This window comes from Heterocephalus glaber, unplaced genomic scaffold, assembly GCF_053883595.1.
Source record: "Heterocephalus glaber isolate CG9 unplaced genomic scaffold, H.glaber_assembly_v1.0 deba00001497, whole genome shotgun sequence".
Lineage (NCBI taxonomy): Eukaryota > Metazoa > Chordata > Mammalia > Rodentia > Bathyergidae > Heterocephalus > Heterocephalus glaber.
The window spans coordinates 62,356,866-62,371,539 of record NW_028258320.1 but is presented as its reverse complement, the minus strand read 5'-3'; the positions used below and the strand labels follow the sequence as shown (position 1 = coordinate 62,371,539).

At 50.1% G+C, this 14,674-nt stretch overlaps 1 protein-coding gene across 32 annotated transcripts in view; it reads left to right on the top strand.

The window, feature by feature from the left end:
- Tacc2 (transforming acidic coiled-coil containing protein 2) overlaps positions 1-14,674 on the top strand; it is a 228,737-nt gene that overhangs the window by 139,457 nt on the left and 74,606 nt on the right. For 2 of the 32 annotated variants that reach the window (XM_087185649.1, XM_087185648.1), the window contains exon 1: positions 914-1,455. The exons of 28 other annotated variants lie outside the window; for them this stretch is intronic. In XM_087185649.1, the coding sequence (XP_087041775.1) occupies positions 1,388-1,455 (68 nt within the window). In that variant the 5' untranslated portion in view covers positions 914-1,387. Of the gene's footprint in view, positions 1-911; positions 1,456-14,674 lie in introns of those variants that run through there. 2 more of the 32 variants (XM_013069984.3, XM_021253325.2) reach the window with 2 other exon arrangements.

Here is a 14,674-nt window from a genome sequence, read left to right as displayed (position 1 = left end):
GTTTACCCATGGGTGCTTCCATTCGAATTCAGTTGTGAGTCTGTTCCTGGAGCTCAGACAGAGGTTGTGCTTAATGCAGAACAGAAGGGAGGATCTAGTCCCCAAGTGTGCCCCCGAACTTCCCAACCCCATAAGGAGATGAATCCTCTGATTGCCTCCAGTGAGAAAGCCCCAGAGCTCAAACCTTGAGAGTTTCAGAGCCAGGGGTGGGGATCTGGCCACTTCCCAGTACGGGAATGGGTTTGGGTTGCAGGCTGGCCTGAGTTTAGAATGGGAGGTAAGCCCGTGAAAGCCACTACAAGATGCCTTTCTCCCAGGGCACTCTCCTGGCATGTGGGGACCGACTTGGGCAGCAAGCTTGCCTGGCCTCTCTTTATTTAGGGTGAAGGTGTGTGTAGAGCTTGTCTGTGTGGAAAACACTGGTAGCCAAAGGTGGTGTTGCAGACCTAGTGCCTATAGCTGGCCATGTGTCTGTTTCTTCCCAGCTTGCCCCAACCCCTGCAGACTTTGGGGGAACAGAGATGGCATCCTTGGAGGCCTTGGCCGCCTGTGTGGGAGGAGCCAAGCCAGGAGCCTCCCCTCGGGACATACCTTAGCTCCTCCCGAGCCTGGGCTGGCTGTGAAGCTAGAGGTGGGCAGTCCTGACTTTTTACTGCTGTCTGTTTACCTGCTCCTCCAGCCGCCCCGCCCTGGGACGGAAGAGACCATTTCCTTCTTCCTGGAGGGATGTAGCAGCTGAAGCCGGACCCCACCCCCCAACACCTCCCGGTGGTCAGCTGCCCTAATCACCACGCCTCCACTTCCCGGGGCCCCTGGCTTCCCACCCTGAAGCGTGCAGTATTTGCATCTCAAAGCCACACAATGGGGGCGATGGGGGTGGGGGTGGGGAGGCGAGCCTGGGGCTTGACGTGCGTGGAGAGGGAGGGTCTTGCCTTGCCTCCCCCGCCCTGTTTCCGGAGCCAGCGTTAGAGCTTTGTGAAGATGCAGGCGTCTGGGCTGCTCGGTGGTGATGACATCATCGTGTCCTACCCGGGAGCTGGGCTGCCAGGGCTTTAAAACAGATCCATTCAGACCACACCGGCACTCACACTCACGCTCGCGCGCCCCGGGCAGAGCCGCGCGCCGGCCACACTCACGCGCACACCTAGGCGCGCGCCGGCCGCACTCGCGCGCACACTTCCTCGGCGCTCGCCCCTCGGGCCCGGCTTGGGCCGCGAGCCGCAGCTCCCGGCTGCCGCCGCCGCCGCCACGGATGCCAACAGCTGCTCCCATCTGCAGTGCAGTAAGCCGGGCCGCAGGCCGGCCCGCCCCGGGCTCCCGGGTGGAGGAACCGCGCCAGAACGCTGGCCCTGCCTGCGGCTAGCCTGCACGCCAGGGCGCAGCGAGGATGGGAGGGTCGCAGTCCCTGCAGCCAGCCCCATCCCTCGACCTGAACCCGGAGGTTTCCGAGGCCATGTAAGTGCAGCGCCTGGCCGCCCTAAGCCCCCGGGGAGGAGGAGAGGCTGCCAGGCTTTGTTAGCGTGTTTCTTCTGATGCCCGTGCAGCCGGAGTCTGGGCCGGCCTGGTCTTCAAGGAAGCCTTGCGCGGCTTTACCTGGTGGCCGCTGCTGGTAGCATGTTGTCCTCTGGCTGAAATGGGCATCTGGCAGCCCCGATGTTGCTGGGAGCAGAAATAACCCCCCTGACTCCGGTTTTGGTTGTTCAGCAGCGGAATGCGTGGTTGGGGGGCGTCTTGCTCTATCAGCATCTTTTTTCTTCACCCCCCTCCCCCAGTGGTATTTCCTGCAAAGGAACTGCCAGGAAGCAGTGAAAGCCTCCTCCTAAGGAAGAGCTTTCTGGTGCGGCAGCTCCCTGACCAAGGAGACAGGCCGGTCTACAGGCGGCCACTGCATGAATGGGCAGGTGGTGGGGCGCTCACTCGTGGACGCAGAGTCCAGTTAGCCTAAGCATCACCCCGTGCTCAGTCTCTGGTGAACACTGAGAACAAGGCCGCTTGCTATTATTAGTAAAGACAGTCCAACAGCCTTGTCATTGGCGGAGGCAGCGCTTGACTATCCATCGATCCAGGAATCTGATCTTTTCTTTAAACCATAGAGCTAACATGCCCAGAAGTGGCCTTTACACTGGATGAGTGTTTGCTGATTAGAATTCCCACTTCTGTCTGGTTGTCTCCATTACCTACCCAGACGTAGGGTAGGTACGTTGAGGATAGGGGTTATTGGCTGGGTCTGGCTGCGGGGTCACATTTCAGCAAGTCAGGCTGGTGTCCCCACTGGGCTTTCCCAGGCCACTCTGAGGTCTGTTCTCCTTTTCCAAAGCAATGAATGTGTTTCAGAAAACATTTCTGGGGACTTGAGGGTGGAGGTAGCGAAGCCGTGGGTTCTTAGAAGTCTTTGATGTATAGTTTAAAAGATAGCAAGGACTGGTCTATGTCTCGTAGTAGGGATAAAGGCGCACAGGGAGCTTCCTCCCTGGTCCCCACACCAGGGCTTCAGTGAGGAACTGGCACCTCGAGGTGATGTAATGCCGGGCTGAGCCACATGGTTTTCCAGGCTCCGGCTTTGAGCAGGGAATCATTTTTAGGAGCAGGTATGCACTCATGGTTGTCTTCATTCCTGTCACTCAAGAAGGTATCATTTTACAATGGAGTTGCACCCTGTTTGAGGGGGTTTTTGTTTTGTTTTATGTCACGAGCCTTGCACTCTGCTGCCCTGCCTTTCACTCAGGTGTGGCGGTATTGTTAGGTGTGTGGACAAGCCTGCTGCCCTGCAAGACTTGCCCTAAGCAGGGAAGAACAATTTTGGCCAATGTTTTCGAAGTCTGTAAACTGGTAATCAGTTAGTCAGTGACAGGCACCAGCCTGAATAGCTATTATGATTCGTAGCTCCCAAAGCACTTAAGAGACTCGGAAAGGATAATGTGACCATCTGTTTGGAGAAATGTGCTCTTCAGCTATTGGAAATTCAACCCACCAGTCCCTAATATCCCTGCCCTCCTTCTCAGTTTAAAAATGAGCCTGTATTATGTTGGCTGAGGGCTGAGTCTGTGGAGATTCAGTTAGGTAGATGTTGCCTTTTTGGATAAAGTCCCCTAAGGTTCTGCCCTGTGGAGATAGTGATATTTAAGTACAACTTCCGGCCAAATGGCTGCATTGGGATGGAAGCTGCTCATCAAATATTTTCATGGTTGAATTGGTTCGTAGGTACCTGCCTGTGGCTTCTCTCACAGGAACTGATACTTAAGAAATGTCTCTGAATATGACCTTTAAAAGAGTATATTTACTCATTCACAAAATCCCTTCTTCAGTCCCTTAACATTTTTGTTGTAAAAAATTGGAAAGAGGGGAAATGTCTGGGGTAATGCCAATCCTACCAACTAACTGGGACTTGCTTTTCTGCTACAAATGTGCTCCTTTCCAGTCTAGAGGCTTTAAAAATGTATTAAGGGAGCGCCTCTTTTCTGTACAGGCACAAGTCTTTCATGATAGGATATATTTCCATGCACCTAAAAATGTATGCACGTGAATAATACAAGAGACATTGTAACGGGCCATGGGAGCAAAGAGCTTCCATTGTAAGATGATGCTGTCAGGGCTGCAGGAATGGAGCCAACAAGGGCTGCTCCACCTGCGTATAGTTGGAGCCCCTGACGACTGGAATCTTAAGTGGACACTTCTCCTTTTCTCTGGTGAAAGACAGGCATACAGAGGACCATGTGTAAGAGTGGAACCAAGTAGATTTGGAAGTGACTGAAAGATTTTTTTGCTTGTTTTAGTATTTCTTTTTTTCAGATTTCTGAATGGGGTGCCTTTGCACATCTTTTGTAGCTCAAGTGACAGCATCAGTTTGTACAGGCAGGCAGTGGGGTGGGAGGGAGGAAGACTGGAGGAGCAGGAAGGCATGTAGAACTGGGGGTGGGGCAGAGGGTGAAGGTTCAAAGTCACCAGTCTCTTGCTACTGCCAGGTGTGTCATAAACTGCAGCATCAGCTTTCTCTGAGGCCTGTTAGAAATGCAGGTTCTCAGGCCCTGCCCCAGACCAGCTGAATCAGAATCTCCATTTTGACCAGTGATTAGTAAAGATACCCAGGTGATGTGGGGCAGGTCGGAACTGGAGAATCCTTGAACTATTTATGTCTCCTCTCCATCCAGGCCCTGAGAAACTGCTTTCCACTTTTCTAGCTACCCCTTTCCTGCCTGGGAAAGAAATTCTGATAACAACAGTAGCCCCTTCCAGATCAAAAGTGGGTAGCAAGGAGAGGAATAAATTCCACATTTTATTTCATTTTTCTTTTCCTTCTCTGGAGATTGAACCCAGCGGCTTCTTGCATGCTGGGTGAGCACACTACTGCTGAGCTGTAATCCCCAGCCTTGGAAACCCTGATTTCTCAGCGGAGATGGGAGAACTAGCACAGGAAACGGACATGAAGCACTTGAATCAATGTGGTCTTTATCTGTTGATTAGCCTGCTCTTCATCCTTCTTCCTAGTAACCCTGGGGACTTTGCTTCTACTAATTGAAGCAGCATTAAATACTTTGTCATTTGCGTGGTTGGAAATCTTGTTCCAGAGTCTCTCCCAGCTTCCTCCTTGTTACTACACCCCAGCCACAGAGAGCTGGGGGCCTTTGTCATCTGAGAGCCCCTAGAGTAGTTCTGTTACCACGCAGGCCGCTAGATGGTGCACCTCTCTTTGGTGAACACATGCCTTGGCTTCAAAAAAATAAAGTGCAATGTAGAAACCCTCTGTGGATCCAAGAGGATCAAAACAGAGAGGCTAGAGGGAGTGAGAGAGAGATGAGGAAGAAGGAAGCACTGGGCTCTGGCGATTGAGGCACTGCCAGAGGGAAGGGTAAAGACGGCGGCGCGTACAAAGTGAGGGTTTTGTGCTGTGGGTGTTGCCGGGAGTGATACGATCCAGGACAGGTTCCTAGGTTTTTGCGTGTGACTGACAAAGATACGGACATGGCGCATGATGGTAAAGGAAAAGCAGTGAAGTTTATTAAGGCAGTCTATGTTCAGAGTGATTGGGCTTGTACCTACAAAAACAAAATGTCACGAGTGCTGGGGGCATAAGGTGTAGGGGTTTACAGTGTTGCACTGTCCTGGGGTACCTGCCATTGGGGTCTTGTAGCGCATGACTGACGACATGATTGACAGGGTGCTGAGTCATGTCAGCTGCACCTTTCCCAGAATTTACTCTGTTAAAACTGAGTTTATGAGATGCAGTCTCATATGAGTGAACCTTCAGTGAGCTCCAGAAGAAAGGTTATTCCAGGTCCTGCGGGGCAGGTCTCGTATGGTTACTGTCCTGGTTTGGAAGTTTGGGCTTTCCAGGGTAGTCTTAGAGGTCTTTGTGGGGTTTTTTGTCTGGTTTTTAAAAAACCTCTGCCTCTGTGTAGTAAGCCTTAGGACTAGGCTGGGGGAGGGATTGGCCCTGGAACATTGTTCAGGTTCAGGTGAGTGGAGGGGAGCATGGGAAATCTCAGTGGTACTACTTATATTACTATGACTACGAGAAAGAAGTAGCCTTGACTGAGACCTAAAAACTGGATTAGGGGCTAGTTTGGGGGGAAAGTTGATGAGTTTGAGCTGGGACTTAAGAAGTAGGTGGGATCAGAAGTGGGTGACAGGGAGAGTGGCCCAGACAGAAAAATCTTGGGCACCACTTTGCTAGGTGGAGTGGCTTGGAGCTCTCCATCCAGCTGTGGTCATAGACCAGAAAGTCGGGTTCTCGTTCTTTCCATCACGTGTGTTTCCTGATTGCCTCTGTTTCAGCCTCTGAGCTGTAGACAGTCTATGATTCTGATCTTGCACACCTGCCTCCAGGTGTTTGTCAGAGCCAAGGCAACGCACCTGTGAAGAATCTTGAGATGGTGAAAAGTACCAGATAACTGCAAAAGCCCAGATGCTCTGTGCTTCAAAGTTGCACCTCTCAGTCGTTCAGGAAACTAGAAAGGCTGCTGGGGCTCCAGCAGAAATCTTTCTTTAGCCCTGCCTAACCTGGATCCTTTTTAAAGCCTGGTTTCTTGAGATGACCCTTGGCTAAGTTATTTTCCTAATGTAAACTACAGCCAGTTTCTGAGATCCTGGAAGCAGACTTTGCTTTGGATGTCTTTGTTGGATACAGTAGTTTTTTCTCCCTGAAACTGAATAAGCTGAAAAATTATCTGTTGAATGGGAGGAGAGTTTGAGTTCCAAAGGCTCCCTATGAGTTCCCTTTTCTCTGCCTTTATTCCTGGATAGCTCCAGCCTGGTCCTGGGGTGCTGTGTTCAGGTTCTTTAGGGTTCTGGCCCTTCACCAGTTTCTGTGTGGGGCATTATTGGAGGTATTCTCTACAGATTGGGTGGCGGAGGCTGAAGGCAAGAACATTCTGAGCCCTTCCAGGCAGCTCCCAGGCGTCCGAGGGATCCCTCTCTCTCTGCTGGGGGCTGGGGATGGGCTATTCCACACTGGTAGGATAGGTAGCTAGGAGTCTGGTATTGATTGAGGTGATCCTGCAGATAAGTGCTATATCAAGGTCAGGGGATTCTGGGTCACTCTTCCCCTCAACGCTCCCATTCGTGTCCTCGTGTTTCTTTCTCCTGTCTGCAGCCCATTTCTGTGGCTATATTGTTGGTTGCCTAGGAGACTGCTTTAGCCTGTACTACGATTGGCTGCTCTTGCCAGATGGATTACCAGAGCTAGGGCAGCATTGAGGGTAAGCAAAAGATATAGAACAATCCCATCTTTGCCCCTTAAGATTAACGATGTAGACTTGGACGTTATAAGCAATTGTTCTGTGAAAAGCAATTGTTCATGGACTCTTCTTGCCTTTGTTCCAGATGGGACAGGGCTGGGGGAGACTAGTCGTGCACAGACAGCTGAGTCAGAACTGCTCTCACACACTCATCCTGTGTTGGGTGAGATAGCTCACATGACACTGGTTCTGTTTATATTTATGAACTTGTGTTAGCAGTTGTTTCTGGAGAGTAGGTGGCTGCTGTTTGCTGTTGCCAAATGTGGAAACAGAGCTGGATGTCGCAGCGTCAGTGCCAGGAGAGAAAAGCTTTTTCACTTAGCCTTGCTGAGTAGACTTAGAATCAGTAGAAACTTTTGTGTGTTGTCTTCGTGTGCCAGGCATTTTCATAATAGACATAGTATATCCATTAATCCGGTAAGTTGGGTGAGTTTTACAGATAAGGAAATTGTGTTCTCGGATGGTTTAAATCAAGGGGTCAGCAAACTTTCTGTAAAGGGTCAGGTGGTGACTTTGGGGGTTTTGTGAAGATTAACACTGTTTTATAGTACAAAAACAGTCATAGATGACATGTAAATCGGTGTTCTAATAAAATTTAATAGAAACCGGCAGTGGGTTATGCAGGTGTTTGGTGTAGGACCCAGGTCGCCCATCCCTATGACCATAGGCTATGCAGGAACCCTCAAGCCTTTGGCCCAGGCAGCCTCCTTTATTTCTCTGTTTTCTCTCCAAGGGATAAACACATCTCCTGTGCTCATGGATTTATAAATAACAGTATATGTTAATAGCACCCTTATTTATATCCATGTTAGTAACATGCTTGTCCAGCTTTGTGGCTCCTCTTGGATTAAGCTCAGACTTGCTATGTCCAGGGTAGAGCTCTGATAACCTTCCACCTCTCCGAAGCAGCTCAGGATAGCTCAGGGATAGAGTGCCTGCCAGCCCTTCCCACCACCACCCCAGTTTCATCCCCAGCACTGCCAAAATAATATATAACAAAAATAGGAACAAGGGCCGGGGATTTAGCTCAGTGGTTCCGCTGCCTGCCTCCCAAGCGCAAGGACCTGAGTTTGATCCCTGGTACCAAAAAAAAAAAAGGAACAGAACCACAAATGTGTGCTCAGACTAACACAGCCTGACCCATCTTCCTATTCCAGCTTATGACTCTTCATCCTGGATGACTCTTCATCCAGATAGTCAGACCAAAAACCTGAAGATCTAGTCTTTATTTTCCCTTTTTCCCTCCCCTCCCCTCTTTTCCCTCATTTCCCCTCTTTGCAAGAAAGCCTGGGTCATGGCCCTTATGTAACTAAACTCTGTGTCCACTTTTCATTGCTTGTCAAATGCCTTACAGGGCTGTAAACCCACCCCTTCCATCGTGATGTTCTCCAAAGACACACGTCACCTGTGAGCTCTCGGACTGTCCAGTGGTTTCCTGCTTCAGAGACTTGGCACATCCAAAAAGCCTTCTGCATCTTCCTTCCATGGCCAGCTTCAGTTCTTGGAGGGCTCTCTGCCATTGTTTTCTAGTGCTGTGCAGCAGAACCTCTGTGATAATGGAAAGGTTCTGTAATCTGCACTGTTCAGTGCGGTCTCCTTTGCCACATGTGGCTGTTGAGCACTTAGCAGGTGGCTAGTGCAACCTAGAAACAAAATTTTTAATTTTAATTAGTTTTTCAAATTTATATAGCATCACATAGCTAGTGGCTGTTACACTGGCTATCACAGCGTTATATCATTCTGTGTTTCAGGTTCATCCTATTTACTATAATTTGTAATTATATGATTTATTAACTGTTACCCCTAGAATGAGATGAGGGCAACATGAGGGCTTTCCACTTGTGTGTGCTTCTATCCCTATCATATAGCAAAGTGCCGGGGACATTGTCGATAGCAATATATACCTGTTGAATGAATGCTTGCCTAAACAAATGAGTAGACATCTTACTAGCGAGAATCATACCACATCTCTGCTGCACTGGGCCGTGGGGAGGGCCCTGCAGTCTGTCAGGAATGGCTTTAGCTGGATGCCTTGTTGGTTCTGTGGACCTGACCTGTTGCCACCAAGTCAGCGAGTTCCATGCTCTACCTGCCTGGCACCATGGTGTGGCATCATAGCACCCTCCTGGTGCTACTGATTAGAGGAAGTGAGTCCCTGCCTGAATGCCTCTGCATTGAGCATCCCAGGAAAGACAGGGTACAGCCGATGAGCCAGTCACTCGGATGATACTGGGGCCCCTTTCCTCACACACCATAGCCCTCCCATCTCTCTGTCTCTGCACTTTCCTGTCTGCTTCTGGGTGTTTGGCTCTTTTTAGATGAATGTTTGCTCCCAGACCTCAGTGCTTAGCTTCCCTCAATTCCCTTCCCTTCCATGGGCATCTTTTCTTCCCATCCCTTCAATCATCATCTTCCACCTATGGAATCTGCTGGCTGGGTAGACCAAGGACTAACCCAAGTGCCTCAGAGCCTTGTGAACGGCATGTTACCTTTGTTCCTACCTTCTTAGCTCTTAGATAGAAAGGGCTTCTGGGCTGGAAAGGTGAGCCTGCTGTACAGTGCTTCCCCTGTGGCTGTTCAGTAAATCACCTGCTGGAAAGATAGACTCCCTGCAGGTTTGTACGTCATTTAGAAGGTCTTGTTTCTTCTGCATTGCTGCTCTCGCCTTTCCTCTGCTCTTTTCTTTGCAAGTGGAAGTGGGTACAGACAGCTCTTGCCTGTAGAATTAACTTAGTCACTGGGCAGAGCAGTAAGGCCTGGCATAGAGGGATGGAGGTAGAGGGACAGCAGCTCTGTGTCCTTGTGGGCTGAGAACTCAGGCCAGCTTTTGGGCCCAGCTGTGCCAACATCCCAGCTTGCTGTAGTTTGAGTTGTGGAGTTCTATATTCTAAGGCTTTTGAACGAGGAGCATCACCATCTTAGAAATCTCAGAGAGCTTTTGTTTTTGTTTTGTGGTTCTGGGACCAGACCTAGGGCCTCATGCATGCTAAGCAAGCACTGTACCACTGGACTGCACCTCTAGCCGCTGTTACCAGTTGATGTCACAACTTGGTTGGGGGTTCTTTTGCATAGTTCTGATAGAAATTATGAGTTGGCAAAGTGCAGCTCCCTTGATGTTAGTAGCTCTGGGCTGTGAGTGCCAGTGGCTGTCAGCATTTAGTGTTTTATCTCCCAGCTTTGAGTGCCAGCACCTCAGCTCTTACTGTTACAGCTCCTGGTGGCTCCCATCTACACCTATCAGCTTCTCAGCACCTGGAGTTTGCTGCTGCTTTGGCAGCTTTGTGGATCTCAGCAGCTTCTACTGCTTCTCCCCAGGTCACTATCGATCTCTGTTGCTTTTTAACTTCAATATTCTGCTGCTTTCTGGAATTCTTTAGAGTTAATGGGCCCTAGTATCACCAGCTCTTTTTAGTACAATCCTCTCAGCCCACTCTACCTGAGATAAGAATCACAAGTAGAGGGCTGGGGATGTAGCTCAGTGGTGCCATGCCTGCACGGAAAGCGCAAGGTCCTGCGTTTGTTCCCTGGTATGGGGGAAAAAATCACAAGTAGGCAATAGGATTACCTGAGCAGGCTTTACTGGGACCTGGGCTGAAGCACAGAAAATCATGCACTGGAGGGAGGCCTCCTGGACTGACGTGAGGAGTGTGAGGAAGACCGGCTTACATGAAGGAGGGGTGGCCTGCACATGCTCCATCTCCTACATTTTGCAGACCTATTTGGGACATTTGAAGTAGTAAGGTGGGGATCATCTGGTGGGTGTGGGGTGGATCACCTGGGATAGGTCTGTGTTTCAGATCTGTTGTGGCCAAAGTGAGTATTTCCCAGAGCTGCTGTGGAGTGTCTAGGACAGCCTCAGTGGTCACGGCAACAGCTCAGAGAACTGCTGGAGAAGTGGCTGCTTGATTGACAACTCTGTCATCCTGCATAAATGGCAAGGCTGAAGTCAAGTTTCCTGGGACAATAGTTGTGTGGCCCCTTGGGGTTGGAGGATTTGGGGGATGACAGCAGCAGGTTGGTCCCTCTCCCGTCTTTGCCTTGTCAGGTGCAGTCCTCTGCTGCTCCTCAGGGAGGCTGCAGTAGCAGCCTGGAATTGAGGAAAGGCATCAGGTTGTAGGTCCAGCTGGGCTGCTGGAATGAGTAAGGCCTAGAATGGCCTAGAGTGTGTATGCCAGATGCTGCTGGATGACCTGGCGCTAGTAGCCCCATGGTCACACTTGAGTTGTGGATGAGGACTGGCGTGGTGGCTGCCAGTGAGATCATGTGCCCTCTGGCTGTGAGAGGGAGAAGAGCAGGGTCAGACTCGTTCTCTCTCACCTGACAGAGGGCCTTTTCTTAAGAGAAAGGTGTTTTAATCTTACAAGTACATCATTTGTGAAATATCACTTAGTTTCCTCCTCCAGTTATCATTCACTGTGGTCATTTTATTCAACTGCTTTGAACTTGCAGTTTGGATGGAGAAATATATCTCTGGTAGGCTTACATCAGAGGCATCCTCCCAGAGCGGTGAAGTAGCGTAGCTGACATTGCAAAGTCTTCCCCAGAGGAAATTTAGTGGATAGTTTATTTGGGGCTAAAAGTGACCTGTGTTGGGCCCTGGGTTCATCTTCTCCCTTGAGTCTTAGCTCCTGTCTTAGCCCTAAAGGATCTTTTTCTTTGGAACTTTGTCTTCTTAGGGAAATCTAAGCCATCATTTGTAAGGGAGGTGGATATTGACTGTTCATCCTAAATGGAAAATGGCTGTAGGCCACTCAAGACAAAGCTTATCCCTCCTGAAGCCCAGGAAACCCAAAAGTGTTTGGACAGACCATGACTTGTAGTGCTGAAACCTGTTGAGGCTGAGCTGAAATGCTCCAAGCTCCAACAGAGAGGCCCATCCATGGATGAGCTGTAATGTAGTCAAAGACCCAGGCACACGACTAGAGGCTCCTGGGAGTCTTACTATCATGTCCTAGGTCCAGGTTACAGTAGGCTGTTGGTCTAGATTGAAGCTGGATTTAGAACATGTCCTGGCTGCTCTCACTACTGCTGGGGAAAAAAATCAAGCAGGTAGAGAAGGTCACTAAGTTATCTATCTGCTTGCTGCTGGTCACCTGGCAGGAGCGGAGTCTCCTTAGCAATCTAGACCCAAGCAAGTGCCACGTTTAATGTGGATCAGGCCTGGAACATCAGAAGCAATAGCATCAACGGGGCTTCAGGGCAGGATCACTCCTCAGGGTCCTGGTGGAAGTTGCCAGTAAAGGGAGGCGTTGGAGGGGTCTGGGAGTCTTCTCCCAGAGGAAGAAAGCAGGGGAGGCTGGTTTCACTTCCCAAACTTTTTCAGGGAGGTTCCTGTGCATTTCGTTTTCCCAGTGGTCCTGGGACGCTTTCCTGGGGTGCAAGGCTGCTGGGAGTGAGGGTTATCACTTACAGCCTTGGTCTTTTGGGGGAGCGGTACACGGTGAGCAGAGGCTGCTGGGGAGCTGAGGAAGGGTGGGCAGAGGGCCTGCGTCTGTCCCTTTGGCATTCCAGCCTGGGTTTGGGGCGCATTGAACTTTTGATTCCTATGCCAGTGATTGGTGGAGTTGGTGTGCACTTAGCAGGCCCATTCTTGTAACTGGGAATCTGGGACCTACAGGGGTGTTCCTGGAATCTGTACCCAGAATGTCCCCCTTCATGAATGGCCCCTGCCTATGCCCTTACTGACATATCTTTGGTTACAAATAGAAGGAAAAGTCATACTAATTTAAAAGAGGGAATGTGTCTCCTTTGAGTGACAGGTGGGATTCTTACAGGGGTAATTTCAGGATGACTTTAGAAAAATGGACCCCCCCCCCACAAAAAAAAGAACTCTTAAGTACTCTCAGGCATGAGGGCTTATGGTGTTGAGAATCACCTCCTTTAATCTGTCACAGCTAACTTACCTTAGGCCTTCAGGGTTGTGTTACCGTCTTGATCCCTCTAACAAGATTCCAGCTGCTGGGGGAGTTTTGTGCCTCAGACTCTGAGCTGTCCGGCAGGATCTGGAGGCCAGCCGAGGAAGTAGGGACACTGAGAGGAAAACAGGCTCCTGGCTGTGGTCCCAGACATGGTCCATGAATGCCCTTCAGCATCTCAGCTCACATCTCCTGCCCTAACTGGGGCCCATGGAAGGCAGCCTGCACCGGGGGTGACTACCTGATGTTGGCACCTGGAGTGTGCATCTTCAAGTGCCAAGGCAGAGGTTGAGAGGTGTGACCTGACGGCCAGGGGGAGGCAAGGAAGAGTGTGGTCATGTGTGGCTGCGACAGTCTGGCCGTGCTTCCTGGAGCCTTGCTGTTGATGGTTCTGGGTCAGCAAGAATGAGCTCTGATTAAGAAGGTGGCCTGGGGGGCCTGGGAAGGTGGTGCTCAGTGCACAGCTGCTGAGACAGGAGGGCAGACTGGGCTTCAGAGGCAAGAGATGTTCATTCCCCACATCCTTCCTGCCTTGCTGTTCTGATCACAGGTGAAGGAAGAGCTGCCGGAGCTGCTTTCTGGACCACACGCATGAATTCTGAGCCCCTCTCTGGCTCTCACTCTCTGGCCCAGTATGGGGCGGTTCCCATATTCCAGACCCTGGTGGCCACCAGCTACCTGCCTCCATGGAGAGGACAGTGGCTGGGCAGAGTGTGAGCTGCAGCCAGCACAGCTTGTCTCTCCTGCTTGTCGCCCTCTGTGTCTGTGGCTGTTCTGTGGTCCCATTCCTGGGCCAGTGGATAGCATGAGTGTTTGCTCTCCTGACCTGAGGTTCTTCATTTCCTCATTGTTCTTCCAGCTGGTGCCACTCTCAGTCCATAATCTGTGACCTGCATAGCCTCCCCGGGCCATCGAGGCAGGTAGTGTGGAGGCTGAGGGTGTTCTCAATAAACTGATCCACCCATAGAGTGGAGAACGCACCCAGATAGCACTGACCAGCCTGTCTGCACTGTTGGGAGCAATGCCAAGCTTGGCCAAGTACCTGCTTAAAAACAGCTGTGGATGAGAGGATCAGCTCTTGGCATTAGCACTCTTGCTTCCGCTGTTGCTCAAGAATTCTGTAGATGAGGAGAGTGCAGAGGATGCCTGCTTGTAGCTGGGGATCCAGAGAAGAAAAGATGCATGAAATGTTTGTGAAATATTATGCTAGCATTTTTTATTTACTTGACAAAAATTATAGATATTTGTGGTGTACAACATCCTGTTTCGAAATGAATATACATTTTGAAATGGCCAAGTCAAGCTAACATGTCATCTCACGTACACTTCTGTGTGTAAGAGAATGCTTAAAATCGACTCTCTTAGAATCTTCAAGTGTATGATGCTTTTACATGGTTTAAAAACCCCCAGCATAATTCCTGGTTAAGAAAGACACTGAGTGACTGATACACTGTGGGTAGGGTACACTAGCACCACTCTTCTGAACTCTTCATAGCTAGAAAACTCTCTGTGCTGGGAAGGTAGAAACCTCAGAAGCAGCCTGCTCAGACAAGGATCTTTCAGAGTAGTTTCTGTTCTTCTCTGTGCTGCCTCCTGGGTTTGCTCATTGCATTTTCCAACCAAGACTCAATGTACTATGAGTTTCCTGGGTAGTGGTTTTCTCTCACTCTCAAATGTAATCACCCATTCTCCAGTTCATGGTTGAAATACCTGGCATGCTAGGTGGAAGAGAATGAAAAGTATGGTAGCAGGGGGTGGAGAGATTGGGGGGTGACTGAATGCAGGCTTTCTTGGAGAAGGTTATATTGCCCACTTCTCAGGGGACCAGGGAAATCTCACCGTCATACCCCAAAGGAACATGTAATTGGTCAAAAATATTAGAAGACAAAATTGGAGGAGTCAAGTGACAGAGAAAAGGCTTGGGTGGCTGAAAGATGGCTGCACATGGAGAACTGAGCCCTGTGTACCATGGTGGGGGCTCAAGAGGATGCACGGGGTCCACAGCCTCGCCTGCAGGGAGTTCAG